Source organism: Balaenoptera ricei, chromosome X, assembly GCF_028023285.1.
Source record: "Balaenoptera ricei isolate mBalRic1 chromosome X, mBalRic1.hap2, whole genome shotgun sequence".
Taxonomy (NCBI): Eukaryota; Metazoa; Chordata; class Mammalia; order Artiodactyla; family Balaenopteridae; genus Balaenoptera; species Balaenoptera ricei.
In genome coordinates this window covers 99,823,907-99,839,848 of record NC_082660.1, presented here as the reverse complement: position 1 = coordinate 99,839,848, position 15,942 = coordinate 99,823,907, and the positions used below count along the sequence as shown (strand labels likewise).

At 42.7% G+C, this 15,942-nt stretch overlaps 1 protein-coding gene across 4 annotated transcripts in view; it reads left to right on the top strand.

The window, feature by feature from the left end:
* The first annotated feature begins 3,388 nt into the window (after positions 1-3,388).
* CHRDL1 (chordin like 1) overlaps positions 3,389-15,942 on the top strand; it is a 115,553-nt gene continuing 102,999 nt past the window's right edge. For all 4 annotated transcript variants that reach the window (XM_059911296.1, XM_059911294.1, XM_059911295.1 and 1 more), the window contains exons 1-2: positions 3,389-3,728; positions 7,258-7,406. In XM_059911296.1, coding sequence (XP_059767279.1) covers positions 3,577-3,728; positions 7,258-7,406 — 301 coding nt within the window. In that variant the 5' untranslated portion in view covers positions 3,389-3,576. The remainder of the gene's footprint in view (positions 3,729-7,257; positions 7,407-15,942) is intronic.

The window sequence follows — 15,942 nt, the reverse complement described above, 5'->3', positions numbered from 1 at the left end:
CAAGAAATGCAGACAAGTATGTAGAGAAACTGGATCTCTCATTCATTCCTGCTGGGAATATAAATAGTACAGCCACTCTGAAAAGCGCATGGCGGTCCTTACAAAACGAAACATGCACTTACCATACAATCCAGGAACTATACTCTAGGGCATTTATTCCAGAGAAATGAAAACTTAGGTTCATGCAAAATCAGTAGACAAATGTTCATAGCCCCTTTATTTGTAACTGCCGAAATCTGGAATCAATCCAGATGTCCTGCAATAGATGAATGGTTAAATAAGCTGTGATACAGCCATGCCATGGAATACTACTCAGCAGCAAAAGGAACAAACTCTTGATACTGGAACATCTTGAATGGATCTCCAGAGACTTATGCTGAGTGAAAAGAGCCAATTTCAAAAGGTTACCTATGTATGATTTCCATGTAATATTCTTAAATGACAAAATTATAGAGATGAAGAACAGTTTGGTGGTTGCCAGGGAGTAGGAAGAAGAGGAGAGAAGATGAGTAACACTGGAGCCCCTTGTGGTGTTGGCACTGTTTAGCATCTTGACTATGGTGATGATCACATCAACCTACACGTGATAAAATTTCACAGAGCTATACACACAGGCAGATGGGTGCATATAAAACTGGTGAAATTGGAATAAGGTGGATGGATGGTATTGATGTCAATTCCCTGTTTGTAATATTGTACTATAGTTATGCATGATGTTACCACTGGGAGTGAGGGGTATTTGAGATCCCTCTGAATTATTTCTTACAGTTGCATATAAATCTATGATTATCTCAAAATAAAACATTTTTTAAGAATGAATATGAGATGATCTATGCTCTAATCTCCATTTAATAAGTAGAGAAAAATAAGGCATAGAGATAATAATCAGTTTAGCTTGAATAAGATCTGGTAGGAAGTCTAGGTTAGGACCCATGTTGGAGTTCCCAATTCAGAAATCAAGACTGGAACTAATACAAGAACCAACAGCATTTACACTAATGAAGAACCTTTTAGAGAATTCCAGCACCCCCTTACACAGTCGCCAAGTGTACAAGAGATCCTGAGCAAAAACTGCCCAGTTGAAAAGAACCATTCGATCATAATAAACCATTTTAAGCTTTTAAGGTTTTGGGATGGTTTGTTATGCAGTAATCAGAGTACTACATCAAGCAAGGGGAGCCAGTGGTTGTAGCCAAATAGATGAGCTCTTAAATCTCAGTGAGTCTACTGATTTTAAATGCTAAGATCCATGTTTGTCCCAGGCTGTTCCCTGAAACCCATTTTCCTGAATACTCTCTCAGCATGTTGAGAGTGATGATGGGGGTTGGGGGATGTAGATACAAAGGAAATTGAACAACCAGTCCTTGGCCTTGAAGAACTCAGTGTAGTGAGACAAAACATCAGTGCCTTAAATGGCTTGAGAACAGTTATAAGGCAACAAATCAGCAAGTTCAAACTAATATAGTACAGCACAGACTGAATGCATGTGGCAATGTAAATGTATGGCTACCCAAGCAGCAGGATGGAGCTAGACATTTTGGGCCCTGAAGGCAACATTTCAGAAAGGGCCCCCCTTTCTTTGTTAACAGTGAAATAATCATCTCCAGCAATTCAGGGGCTAGTTGGGTGATATTAACACTTGTGAAGGAAGAAAAAGGAAGTAACTTCCAGGGACAATTATTCTTGTTTTAAATTTCCTTTGTTCTCTCTTCCTGATGTATGATTTTTTTGGCAAGTTAAAGTTTCCCTGAGCTTCAGTTTCCTCATCTATAGACTGGAGATAACAGCCAGAGAGTAGTAGATTGAAAGTCAGGAAATCTGAACTGGAATCTCAAATCTATCATTTACTAGCTGTGTGACCTTGGATACATTACCTCTCCGGCCCCCTCCTCCGTCAGTTTCTTCTTCTGTGACAGGAAGAGGTTGAGCTAAATGGTCCAGAAGGTCCGCACAAACTCTAACATTTGAGGCCACACAGAGATCATTCAGTTTGTTGTGAGAGTTTAAAAAGTAATGAAGCAACATGGATGGACCTAGAGATAGATTGTCATACTGAGTGAAGTAAGTCAGACAGAGAAAGACAAATATCATATGACATTGCTTATATGTGGAATCTAAAAAAAGGGTACTAATAAACTTGTCTACAAAACAGAAATAGAGTTACAGATGTAGAAAACAAACTTACAGTTACCAGAGGGTAAGTGGGGGGAGGGATAAGTTGGGAGACTGGGATTGACATATACACACTACTATATATAAAATAGATAACTAATAAAGTCCTACCGTATAGCACAGGGAACTCTACTCAATACTCTGTAATGGCCTATATGGGAAAAGAATCTAAAAAAGAGTGGATATATGTATACATAAAACTGATTCACTTTGCTGTACATCTGAAAGTAACACAACATTGTAAATCAACTATACTCCAATAAAAAATTAATTAAAAAAAAAAGTAATGAAGATGTATATGAAAGTGCTCTGTAAGCCATAACGTGGCATGTAGATGTTAGGAGTATCCATATTATGCAGTCCCACGTCGAAAAAAGCCCTGCAGCTCTCCTCTAAATTTAGGGGCTTAAATATAAATGGGTACTGTCTCTCAAGGCAACGCTTTCAGGCCCTTAGAGGATTCTGGTAATTCGTTGTAACTATACTTCATCGAATAAACACAAATTTGGACTAGTCTGTCCCAGGCTCACCAAGGCATCAGCAGCGCTATTGTGATTTCAAGGATGGGTTCTTGACCCAACTCAAAATCCTAAGGACTGTTAGAACGGTGATGGCTGTGGTGGGCCACTCTAAGTTTTCTTCAAGACACCTAACAGTTAGTGGAGGCCCTTTCCGTGGGGCTTAGGAGCCCTCTGTGGGCGAAAGCAGGTTTCTAAGTCGTCCCCTGTTCCTCCACACACACACCCATCTCCATCCTGCCTTTAAGGGCACCAACGCTTGGTCACTTCATTAGCCGCGACGTGGATTTGGGAGACGCCCGGAAATGATACGCAGCCTGCTAGGGCATAATTTTCGAGGCCAACTCATCCTGCGTCCCGCGCACCGGCTCAGGACCAGGCCAGGTGCACGCAGAGAGGCCGTCGTGCGGGAGGAGAGGGGGTTGCGGGCTTCCAGCGGGGAAGTCAGAGGGTAGCCGGGGTCTTCAGGCCGCGCGCGAGCGGCGGGGAGCTCCTAGGTGCATCCAGCGCAGAGGTGGGTGGAGGGGCCGGAGGAGATGTGCGGTCCCTTTAAGACCCCAACGCTCGCTTAGCCAGAGGAGGGGGGTGCCGTGTGGGCGCTGCGTGATGGGAAAGTCGCCGGCTGAGCCTCACACTTTCTCCCGATTTCTTAACTTTCGGGTCGGGGGAGCGGGGAGAGAGCGGCGGTGGCGGGGCGGAGAAGGGGTGCGGGCTTGCAGCGGCTGCTTGCTCGCGGAATTCCCGCCCGCGCCGAGCGGCCGGCCTCTCGGGCCAAGTGGGGAGCGGGCGGCGGGCGGGCAGGTGGCCCCGGGCCGCCGCGCCCGCGCCTTGGCTCTGCCCCCGGGAGCCGAGCGAGCCGCTGTTCCCTCGTGGTGTGAGGGCGGTGATGTTTTTCCTCCCACCCACTTTTGAGTCCCCCCTCCCCCCTCGCGCGCACTCCAGCTCTCGCCACAACCTGCGAGTCCCCGTCCTCGGAGGAGCGCCCCGGGGAGCTCGGAGCGCTTGCACGCGTGGAAGACGGAGGAGGCCGGTGGCCAGGTCAGTGAGCGGTGTCCGGCGCCCGTTTCCCCTCCCTTCCTTTCCAGCCTTTGCACAGGTGGGCCGTCTTCCCCCAGGGCGCCCAGAACTTCCCCGACCTGCCACCCTAACCCGCTCTCCGCCGCAGCTGCCCGCGGCCCGGCTGGAGATGGAACCCAGGGCGCCAGACCAAGGCAGGTCGGAGGGCCCCGGATTCGAACTCACCACTCGCCACTCTCGCTCGGCCTGCGTAGTTCCAGGCTCTGGAGCTGCGGGGAGGCCACTTGGGTAGCTAACTAACGGGTTTCTACGGTCCCCTTAGTGATCGCATGTGTCCCGAGCCTTTTGCTGGCTTGCTGAGGTGCCTCGGCCCCGTAGGTAGTTCATACGTGCTCAAGTTAACCAAACAGGGCGGACTGGGCGAGGAGCTCCTCTATGCTCCCTCTGGACATCTGCCTCATTTTCCGGCCCGGACCACTGGGGTCTGGGCTGGAGACGCTAGGCTCGGGGAGCAACGCAGTGTTGCCAGAACTTAGGGCCTAGAAAGCCTGCCTTCTGGTCCCTGCCGGCCCTGCCACTAACTTTATGAGAATGGGCAATTGAGTTCTCTGGGCTCCAGGGTGCCCATTTTGAAGGTGGAGTTGTTGTGGGGAATAAAATGAAATGATAGATAGCAAAGGTGTTTTGCAAGCCAAATGGCGGGGCATTGTTCTTCAGTCATAGCAGCGATGAAGGCATCTCGACTCAGACCAGAGAGACACCCTGGCCTGAAGCTGCCATTTTTCAGTGACAACCTACCACCAGTGAACCGAGCTTTTCTTGTTGGGTGGTAGACCGGGGAGAGGATTTTAGCTGATGGACACGGGCCTGAGAATCCAGTGTCTTCATATTGTTTGTTGGAAAGAGAATTGTTACACTGGAGGCTGTCCCACAGATGATAGTGAATGTGAGATTGCAAGGGCATTGAAGCCTCTTGGCAGGATTAAAGAAACACTGTGGGTCCTGAAGAGCTGGCCGATGTGCTCATCCCTTAGCCTTCCTTTGGGAACGTCTCTGGTTCTGTTCTACCCAGGAGACCTCTCCTGTGAACCGACAGACCCCTGACACTTGATGGCCCAGATTGCCTTAGCAGCCCCAGCCTGGCAAGGAGCCCTTGGTCCCTTTGCTTGATGCAAATGAACTTTGTGAATGCTTGTTTCACGGAGGCACCTTAATGGATACATTCCTTTAGGTTCTGACCTGTTTCTTTTTCTCTTGTGAAGCCCACTCACCCTCTCCCACTCTGCAGCGTTAGTCCCAGAGTTTTGTTTTCTTTGTTGTTTTCTTGTTGGGGCCTGGATGCCCCCAAAATATGTCAATGGCTACATTTCTAAGTAACCTGTAAAAGAGCCAGTGCAAGTTCAACGGCACAACGGCCTGTGTGAAGCAGACAGAGAGTTAATACCGAAATAACTCCAGTTAACTGGGTCAAAGTGTAATTTGAAAAATTAAGGACAGTTTGGCTCTTTGCAAGTGTAAGAGTCGGCATGCTTGCTGAGCAATGCTTGCTGGTGTTTATTGCTGCAGCCCCAACAAATGTCTTGAACTGCCCCCCTCCCCCAAAAGAAAAAGTTAAAGCGATAAAGAGAAATTGAACGGAGACCTGGGGAGGGAACTCTTCCAGGTTTATAGCTCTGCACAGAATACAAAGGCAGGACTTCAGGATCTTGTAAATCAGAAGTGATTATTTATAAAGAGATTCCTTTTCTGATGTTCTACATCCCAGCCGGGGAGGCCACACAGATGACAGGAACGCCAAAAGAGATTAATTGCTCTCTAGTCACCAACTTTTCTCTTTGCTCATACCATTAGTTGAGACCCAAGAAAAGCAAAAAAAATCCTAAGAGCCGTTTTCTTGCCAGCTTGAATTATGAGGCAATGCTACTGTTCACCGAATCACCCAACTATTGTACAAGAAAAACAACCCGGTTGGTTCTTGCATGGGGAGACCCGAAAACCGTGGTTTCAGAAATCCCCCCTGAGACCCATTGCGATTGTGATAAATTGGATTTCAGCGGTTAAAAAAAAAAAATCTTTCTCCTTTGGAGGCTTGGGGGATAAGCTTATTAAAGTAGGCTCAGGAAGAGCCTCGCTGGGATGAGGAGCTGTGTTAAAGCGTTCGTGGAAATGATTTGCTTCGGTGGAACCTGGTAACTCTCAGAGGACAGAGGTAGACATTCCAGTGATTGAAGCTGGGCCAAAAGCTCACAGAGGGGACCAAGACATGAGAACCCAGGTCTTTGGAAGGCTAGGAACATGTCCCAGGAGAATTTATCCTTGTTTAAGGAGCAGGGAGGACGTAGAGAGGCAGACCAGTTCTGCAAATCCTGGCTGATAGCATAACTTATTCTCTATGGACAGTTTTTCTTTGGTTGCATACTCGTAATTTGAAACAATGGATTTTAAATTACCTGGCCAACTTCATAGCGTTTAAAGTAAGAGCTGTGGCATCCACATCATGGCCCAAAGACAATTCAGCTCTCCGGAATGATCATCTTGCATTCCACCCAGCTCGCTATACTCAATATTTAGGTTGGACCCTCTGAAAAGATCGTTGAGCTCAGTTCCCATCCAATGTTAACCCCAGACTGAAATGTGGTGTTTCTCGAATTATTTAAATATTTTCAAATCACCCATTGGAAGAGTTTTGCCAACTCTGAAGTCTATGGAAATGCCCTGTGTTTGGATATGAGCTATAGCAAACCTTCTGTGTTCTGAGGCTCAGAAGGTTTAAGATTTCCACCCCTTAGACTGGAAATGCATGTCTCCTATTTTTAAGAATTGTAGGTGCTTTTTTGATGGTCTTTTGCATGGTGATGCGATGTGAACACATTACCTGTTTAAGTTTGCCCACTATCCCTTAAAAATGGTCCATTTTAGATTTCCATTTCACAAGGGACTTCATGTGAGAGGAATATGCCTAAACCATTCAGGTGTTTAAATTGCATCCATTTGCTAATTACATCTATCTTTTCTAACACAAGTACCCAAACCGAAGATCCTTATAGATCTCATAGGAGACACAGAAGAAACATTGATCACTCGTGCCTCATCCCTGAAGGATTAATAATAACGGTAGTCTTGAAGCTAAGATCAGTTAACTTTCATTTCAGAAATTGTTTGGGTCACTGCCTATTATTTTTGTTTGCCAAAATGGCCATTTTGCAAACCCCAGTTTCCCTTTTCTCCCAAAGAAAATCTCTTGAGAAATCAACTTTAATTCCCTTAGAAATGAGGATTTCAAAATTTATTTTTACTTTCCTATGACTTGCCTGCAAGGATTTAGCCTCAGCGTTGGATAGGAATGTATGTTCATCCACTTGAATTTCTCCCCACAGTCTTTGCAAGACAGGAGAGGCAAGTTCTCTTTTCTTAGCAGAAAAACAATGCTTGCACTTATGTAAATTCTCCAGCACTTTTTCCCCAGCAAGTTAGGAGCCTAAGCATCAGAGATCTCCATCAGTTCCAGAGGATCTGTCCTAAGTCTTTTCTTCTGCTTTCTTCCCAACAGCTTGAGTACACAGGGCCCTGAAAGTTTCAAGTTGCCTTTTGCAGTGGCCAGAATGAGAAAAAAGTGGAAGATGGGAGGCATGAGATACATCTTCTCCTTGTTGCTGTTCTTTCTTTTCCTAGAAGGAAGCAAAACAGAGCAAGTAAAACGTAAGTGTCTTGAGTTTAAAAAACAAGATACTTTCTTGTAATTTCTTTGAAAATGTGATTATAATCTGAAGTGATTGTGATTTAGCCCAAATGTGGCCATGCCATTATTCTAAGAGAAGAAAGTGAATGTTACTGGTTTATGCCTGAGTTGGTAAAAGAATGAGAGCTTTGAATCGGGCTAACTAAATTTGGGGCTGTTTTTCTGATTATCATATAGTTTTCATCTCATAGAACACATGACACATTAGCCTATTTTCCTTTTCCTGTTCTAAACTGTACAAATCTCATTCCATTTTACGTAATTCTTGAAATATCTGACAGATGAGCTGGATTTTTCCCCAAATTTCAGACTCTTCAGCAAAGGTTTTCAGTTTATGAAAAAGAATAACACCGAAAAGAAAAAAAGAAAAAAAAAAAAGAAAAAAGTAAAGCAGGCTCTGCCTCTTCCCTTCTGCTGAAAAACGAAGAAGGAAAAAACCTTCACATGAACTGGGTTGAGATGAAAAATCCTTTGAGGAAATTGAGATTCCAGGGACCGTGAGCAAATTGGATGCCATTTATTGAAAGGAACGTCCCCGCAAAGCCAGGGAATATTTCTAGAAAGTCAGCGATCCGTGTGATGGGCTGACACATTGGAGAAAGCAGAGTGGCAGGAAAGGGGGGTAATTAACCCTCCTCGCAGCCACATTTGGGAGATTTATGAGTAACCGTTGACACCTCTGCTCTTGTTAGGAGCTTTCTGCTTGCCTTTGCCCACTGTGAGCCTCACCTTCTTTGGGCCACTTGCAGTCACCTCTGAGGTGGACCCTGGCCCTAAATTTGATGGAAAAGCCATCGCTCTAGTTCCCCTTTTTGGCTGCATCAAAAGAAGCACAAAGTGGAACTGGTCCAAGAGGGGCATTCTCTGCTCCACTGAACTTATTCATGAGAAGGAACTGTGCAAATATGCTTGGTAGGAGCTGAAACAGCATCTGAAGCCCATCACTTAAACATTTATCTCCTTTATCAGCATAAGTTATATATATCAGGCATGAGGCTTGCTGACAGGGAGAACAGTGCCAAACCTGTTCCATTGTTACCTGTGTTTCTGCCCCACTACGATTTTCATAGTAAAGTGAGTCTCCTTCCTGGGGGAAATAGTGCTTTTGATTAGGCTTTTAAACATGAGTAATCCGTGGTGATATCTAGTATGATCGAGGCACAGAAGGAAGTTTAGCAGGACACGGGATCGGTAAGGAAGCTTGGATCAGCCTCTTCTCTTGCAGTCCTCAACCGACCTCCTTCTCCTTCTACTTGAATATGTAGTCGACCTCAGAACCCTCCTCTTCCAGAAGTCCTCCTTGATTTAAGTGGATATGATAGAAAAGTTGTCCATCCATTCTCAGCTAAGCTCACAAGCAGCTGGGCTTAAAAATCCTTCCTCTCTTAGGAAGAAACTTCCCTTCTGGACTTATTGGCAGCATGTGGAAGCTTGCAACTGTTAGAAGACCATCTCTTCTGGGAAGCCTTCCATATTCGTGAAGAATTGAGGAATATTGTCCATGCAACTTAGAGCTTAACTGACAAACCAAAGAAAAATATGATTGAAAAACGATTGACAGACCGCCAAAACTATCACTCTCTGACATTTCCTACTGCTTATGAGCCTGTCCCAAGCCCCTTTGATACTCAGTTGGTGTCAAAATGATTATGTAACAGATGGCCTAGGGGACCAGTTCTGGTCTAGTGTTTCAGGCTTATAGTCAGGTAATGAGGCTAAGGTCATGGTCATTCCCTGAATGAGCCACTCAGCATCATTCTTTGTGGCCACACCCAAGCTAACCATCTCGAAGACATGTGCAAAGTTACCTCCACTAAAAGGAAACTCTCAAAGCATATGCCCTAGGTATGTTGCCTTGATACACACACACACACACACACACACACACACACACACACACACACACACACTCACTCTACATGCGCAGAGATTTATATTACAGCTCTAAGAGAAGTTAGAAGCAGTGGGGAATGATTACATAAATGATCCATGTAATGTACTATTATGCTACCATTCAAACACTGCTTATTGAAAATTTGATAGCCTGGGAAAATGCTTATATTAACTTATTTTAAAATTCCTTAAATTATAAAATTAATAATACTCGTTGTACAAAATGATATGAAAGTATCTGAACTTCATAAAGAACCTGTATCTCTCAACACCCATCCCACTCCCCAGGGATGACCGTTACTAATAGTTTGCTGTGTGTTCTTCCAAACTCTTTTCTCTTGTGTTATAAAAACATATATACATGTCTGTAGCGTTTTTTCTTTTACAAAAATTGGATATTATATGTATTTTTTTCTGTAACCTGCTTTTATTCAGCAGTGTGTCCAGGACATCCTTCCATGTCAGAACATTGCAGTGTAACAGTACCATATTCTTTCTAATGTCTACATAGTTCCCAATTATATGAGTGTGCCGTGGTTTGTTTAACCAGTCCCTATTTGTAGATATTTAGGTTGTTTCCAGTTTTTGCTATTATTATAAGTAAGGCATTAATGGATGCCTTAAGGCACTTAGGCAAGTATTTGTGAGTAACTGTTAGGTCAAAGTGTATGTTCAGTTTTAATCTTGGTAAGAACTATCAAATTTCCTTCAAAAAAAGTTGTATCAATTTATGCTTCCACCGTCTTTGTATGCATGTCCATTTCTAATTCCTTCACTGAAAGTATTATTAATCTTTGTATTTTAGGGCCAGTTTAATAGGGGAAATAATATTTCAGTTTTGTTGTGATATTTTCCTATTACTGGAGTATCTTTTCAATTATTTTTAATTCAATTGTATTTCTTCACTGAATTGGCTTTCATTTGGGTGCATGTCTTATTGATTTGCAAAAGCTTATTTATTAACATAACATCAAATGTTTTTATTAACTTTTGTATTTCACATATTATTTTCCCAGTCTGCCATTTGATTTAAACTTTGTATAAGTTGTACTTTCCCATACAGAAGTTTTAAATTTTCCTGTAGTCAGATCTGTCGTTCATTTCCTTTATGCCTGCCCTGTGCGGCATGTGGGATCTTAGTTCCCTGACCAGGGATTGAACCCGTGCCCCCTGCAGTGGAAGCGAGGAGTCCTAACCACTGGACCATGAGGGAATTCCCTCCCACTCCATATTCTTGTATTTTCTTCTACTGCTTCCATAATTTGGGGTTTTACCCATAATTCTCTGTTCTATCTGAAATTTATATTCATGCATGGTGTGCAATAGGGAACTAATTTTTTATCTCTGGGTGGTAGGTGCACGACTGTTACTTTTGTTCATTTTTGTACTTCTCTTTATTACAAAGTTTCCACAATTGGCAAATACTACTTTTACAACAGGTAAAAGTCCTTTAAAGTAAAAGGACATCTTGTTTCCCATATTTCTACCGTCGAGTTCTAGAGAAGGGTATAGGTATGGGAGTGGAAGGAGTAAAAAGAGGTTTTTTTTTTTTAATTAAAAAAAAAAACTAGAAAAACTTCAGGAAACATGTAAGTGTAAGGTTAATAAAGCTTCCCGTCCCTCTTTGTTCCCTGATACCATTTTACGCAAGGAAGCCAAGGTTTTTGATTTTTCACAGGCTGGTTCGAGTGTAAGTTTCTAGGTCAAGGCAGATGCTCTTGTAGCCTGTTTGCTCTCCTGTTTTAGGCATCAGGGTGGAATGAGGGGGAATGCTGTTATGGTCAAAGATGCTCACTCAATTGGTGTAGAATCTGAGGGGGTCTGGAGAAAATGCTTTAATTGCAGAAAGCTGTTTGCACCAGGAAAAGTAGAAGTGGGTGCTACCACTTGCTAGTAGCTAATTAGCCAGAATTCCCTTGCTCTCACAGGAGGGAAAACAGGTTCAGGAACCCAGGAAATACTGACGGTGCATCACAGTGGATGAATGAGCCATTTATGGCTTATATAAAAGTTTGTTACTGTCCAGAAGCAGCAAGGTTTGAGGTCTTTAGCCGGGATAAGGTCTTTGTGTAACTCCATTATGCTCTGTTGTTAAAGTTGTAGTCAAAAGAGGCCAGGAAGCTCTTTTGAAGTTCAAAGAAGCATAACATTCAGTGCTTAATATTCATGCAAATATAGGACAAACAGGCTGAAGGATTTGCCTCTTTTGGCAATTCTGACTTAGGTAATGAACTATTGATCAAAGTGAGGTCGAAGAATTGAGTTGTTAAGAATATTCAATTACGTATTTCAAATGGACCAGCCTGTGCCAAGGCTGGCAGTCGTCCTGGGGAGAGAAATTGTTCGTGTATTTCATGGCGTCCATTCCTGCTTTATAAGGTGAGTTAGCTGGATCTTCCAAGGGACTAGATTCTCATTCATTTTTCTCCTCAGGAGAAAAGCTTCCAACATTTGTATTTGCTTGAAAATGGGCCTCTGAACTTCCCAGGAAGGGCGAGTCCCCACAAGAGTGAAGGGAAGGAAGAGGATACTTAGAAAATTTATTTATTGTGAAAGCCAACCACAAAGGCTTGAGTTTTGCACCTCTAGATTCTCACTTGGATGTTCGAGGTGATTTTCTTGACAAGAGAAAGAAGCTAGCAGAAGAGTAGACCCGTTGACATCTTAGGGGTTTAAATAGATGGAAGTAGAATAGATGAAGAATACCTTAAAATTAGATAGCTTAATGCTTTTCAAAGTATGTTCATAATTATTTTTTATACTGGGGGCGGGGGGGGGGGAACCAGTGGGGTTGGGTATGGAAGCTCTGGAGTCCATGTAGATCCAAACCCCAGCTCCGTGACTTTCTTACTTCCCTTGGGAACGTTGCTTAATCTTTCCAGCTTCAGTGGTCTTATCAGTACAGTTGGGGAAAAATAGCGCATTGACCGTCAGCATGGTCATTTGAAGAACTGGTGAAGCTGCTCACACGGAGTGCTTTGCGACAGTGGCTGGCACACAGTCTTTAAAAAGTGGTAGCGATTCAAGTAACTCTCTTGCAAGCCAAATGATATGATCCCCTTAATTTTCAGATGAGAAACTTGAAACCCAGTGAGGTCAAGTGACTTAGTACAAGGCCAGACAGCAAGTCCAAGGCAGCGCCAGAATGAAAACCCAGGTCTCCAAGTTCAGTGTTCTGTTCACTACACCAGTTTGTGTCTAGCAGTTCTCTGAGGAAGCCAGTGCATTCTCTTGAACAGAAGCCCAGTCCTTTGCACATGGCAGCCACTTAACACATGAGATGAACCGAGTAAATGAATAAAGAACTCTGTAACCAGAATTCCTAAGAGAGGCAGTATACTATTGGGGAGTTCAAAGACAGAGACTAGGGCTAAAGTTATTCTGGAACCTAAATAAGCTAAGCCAAAGGAAATTTGTGAGGAAGGTTAAAAATATGTGCCTTTATGTCCACACGTCTTAGATTTCCCTGACTTCTCAGTAGGATTGGAATGTCCTCATAGTCTAATGGCGAGTGGACTGTGCTTTAAGTCAGGGGAACCTGGTTTCTGGTCAGTTCTGTTGCTTGCTGTGTGGTATTGGTTGAGTCATTCATGCTCTCTCTGAACTAAAGATTCTCTACTCTCTAACTGAGAGGAATTCTTGCTTTCTGGACAGCACACTAAAGGATGCCAGAATAGGGGTTGGGGAGGTGGGACAAGGGAAACCAAGGCTCTGGTTTTAGATACTTGGAGCACACCCGGACTTTTATCATTGACACAAGATTGTTGCAAAGAGTATTTTATTCATTTAAGATTTATAGCCTGCCTACTTCTAAAAAGATTAGATACAGGTTATATATGAAAGAATAGTTGCAAGATGACTTTTTAAAAGATGAAAAAAAAAATGGAGGCAATCTGAGGAAAGTAGAAAGGGTAGATGTTCTGAACACCTGCTTTGGTACATTATTCACATTCTAAATTGGCTTATGATTCCTGAAGAGATAAAAAGAGAAACTTTCCATTGGTGGGCAAGAGAAAATTACAGTTTCATCTATAGAGATTTATTTCCCACCTCCCACTTACTCAAACAGTATTAATGATGGGATGTTTGCATGAAGCACATTCTGGGTGGTACAAAGACACCAACTGTAACCTTAATTTCATAGAAGAGAGAAGAAGTGTGTTCGGCATTTCTTTATTAACCCTCTGTAAAGAAAGAGGGCAAGTATTAAATTTTAACTCAGTAAAAGTCTTTCTGTAAGTGCTAAGGAAAAGTGGTCCAGATATTTTAACTTTGGATGATATAAGTTAATTGAAGGCTAGAACATGTAAATGTTATACAAATGGTTGTTTAATATGTCTAGTAGACTGCATTGTCAATTATCAGATGCCCTAAGCAAAGTTTATATTAACGTGATTTTTTCTATTTAAAAACAGATGCTCATTTAAAAAAAAAATACCTGAGGCAACTCTTTATTTATTTATTTTTGGCTGTTGGGTCTTTGTTGCTGCACGTGGGCTTTCTCTGGTTGTGGCGAGCAGGGGCTACTCTTCCTTGGGGGGTGCGGGCTTCTCATTGCGGTGGCTTCTCTTGTTGGTGGAGCATAGGCTCTAGGCATGCAGGCTTCAGTAGTTGTGGTGCGTGGCCTTCAGTAGTTTTGCCTCGCGGACTCTAGAGCTCAGGCTCAGTAGTTGTGGCGCACGGCCTTAGCTGCTCTGCGGCATGTACGATCTTCCCAGACCAGGGCTCGAACCCGTGTTCCCTGCATTGGCAGGCGGATTCTTAACCATTGCGCCACCAGGGAAGGCCCATATGCTCATTTTTTAACATTCAGAAGTACATAAAAATATTAGGAAAACAAAAGTCATTGGTAATCTCAACATTTACGTTAATCATGGTTAATTGGCATATAGACTTCTAGTCTTTTTTTCTATGCTCAGCTGTACATACATATTATTTTACAAAAATGAAGCACTGTCTTGTAGTGAATTTGGTTTATTATGCCAATTAACGACTGATTCTCTAAAATGCACCTGTAGTGGAGATATAACTCATGTTGTCTAAAGCGAAAGCTGAATATTTTAGATGCCAGTTGCAGAACATGCAAAGTCGATTCTGTTGTGAAAAGTTCAAGAGCACAACTTGAATTCTTGACCAAGCAGAAAGTAAACCCCTTTTAGCAGAGACTTGTGCAGCTGAGGTGCTGATAGAAAAAACAATTTGTTTTTTTTCGAAGAAGAGCTTTGATTTTTGCCCAAAGTCCTATGCCAGATGACAAGTAAGAGATGATTTTAGCCAGAAAAATTATTCAGATTAGGTTTCACCAGCTGAACAGCCTTTCTGTAAAAGGATCTCCCATGGCCTCATAGTAAAGACTAATGAGAATACCATCAAGTCCCAGTTATCCATGTTAGTGGGAGATAGAAGGGCACAATGAATTGAAATTTCATGGAAAATCTCCATTTCTCAACTTAGCCAATAATGTCGCCTTGTTCAACTGTCAAACCTCTTTGAAATATGGACCCTTTTCTTCTCATTGAGTCTGCCCACCTGCTAATAGAAAAGCTAGTAGAAAAGGCTGGAAGTGGGAAGGCCATGCTGTGCATAGGCCACTCAATATATGTTAAGTTGAATTGATTTTGGACGAATGATCCAACAAATAGGAATAAGATAATTAACCCCCAGATAAAGAGGAATAAGCTGTATACTCAAAGTGAAGAACTTGGCTTTTTCCTGGCTTTCCTTTTTCATTGGCTTCCACAGCCTGGACGTGAAGTCTTAAAGCCCTGAGGAAATCTGACTGAGACTTCAATTCTAGAAACCCAATTTCCAGAGAAATAGGACCCTTTTTTTCTGTAGTAACTACTACATCCTGCCCTTCCTCCACTCTGCTTCAAGTTTGATGAATGACAGAAGGAAAGTACTTGGGCTTTTAATTTTTCCTTCACTATTATAGTAGTCTTTTTTTAAAAAAAATAAATTCTTAAGGAATTTGTTTACTTGATTTGTCCTCTCATATAATGAACAGCAAAAATTCATCTCTCCCTTTCTACTGACTGTATGTGTTATAATAAAATAAATATTATTGTAATACTTACATGATGATGTGTCTACGGTAATAGCTCTTATCGAAAACAGCTCATGGGAATATTTTCTTGCCTTTAGACTGGTGATGAAGTTATTGACCTTTTGACCTAGTCCTGGGTGCTAGACAGTAATGGTTAGGCAAAACATTGATGGCATAGTGGCACATCTCTGTTGTTTACTTTTTGTCATCATTGTTTCTGTTAACAGGGGCCCCTAAAGTAGCAGGGATTGCCACTTTTAATTAGGGCCAGCTGAACCATTTGAAAAATAGCTATGATGATGCAGGTTGAAGGTCCATCTCAAATGTTAGTTGGAATTCCTTTGGGATCAAGTTCTACTCAACAGATACCATGAGTTAGTGGTAAGTCATGAATCCTCCAGCTGGTATCTCTCAGGTACTGGCAAGTGATAAGCTTACTTTTCTTGCCTATATCTCCTAGAAGTTGGCGAGGCATCATTGTTTCAATAAAATCAGCTCACTTGTGCTTCTTGTACAAGATGATATACTGGAACTTTAGGTGTGGTCAGTGATGCTGT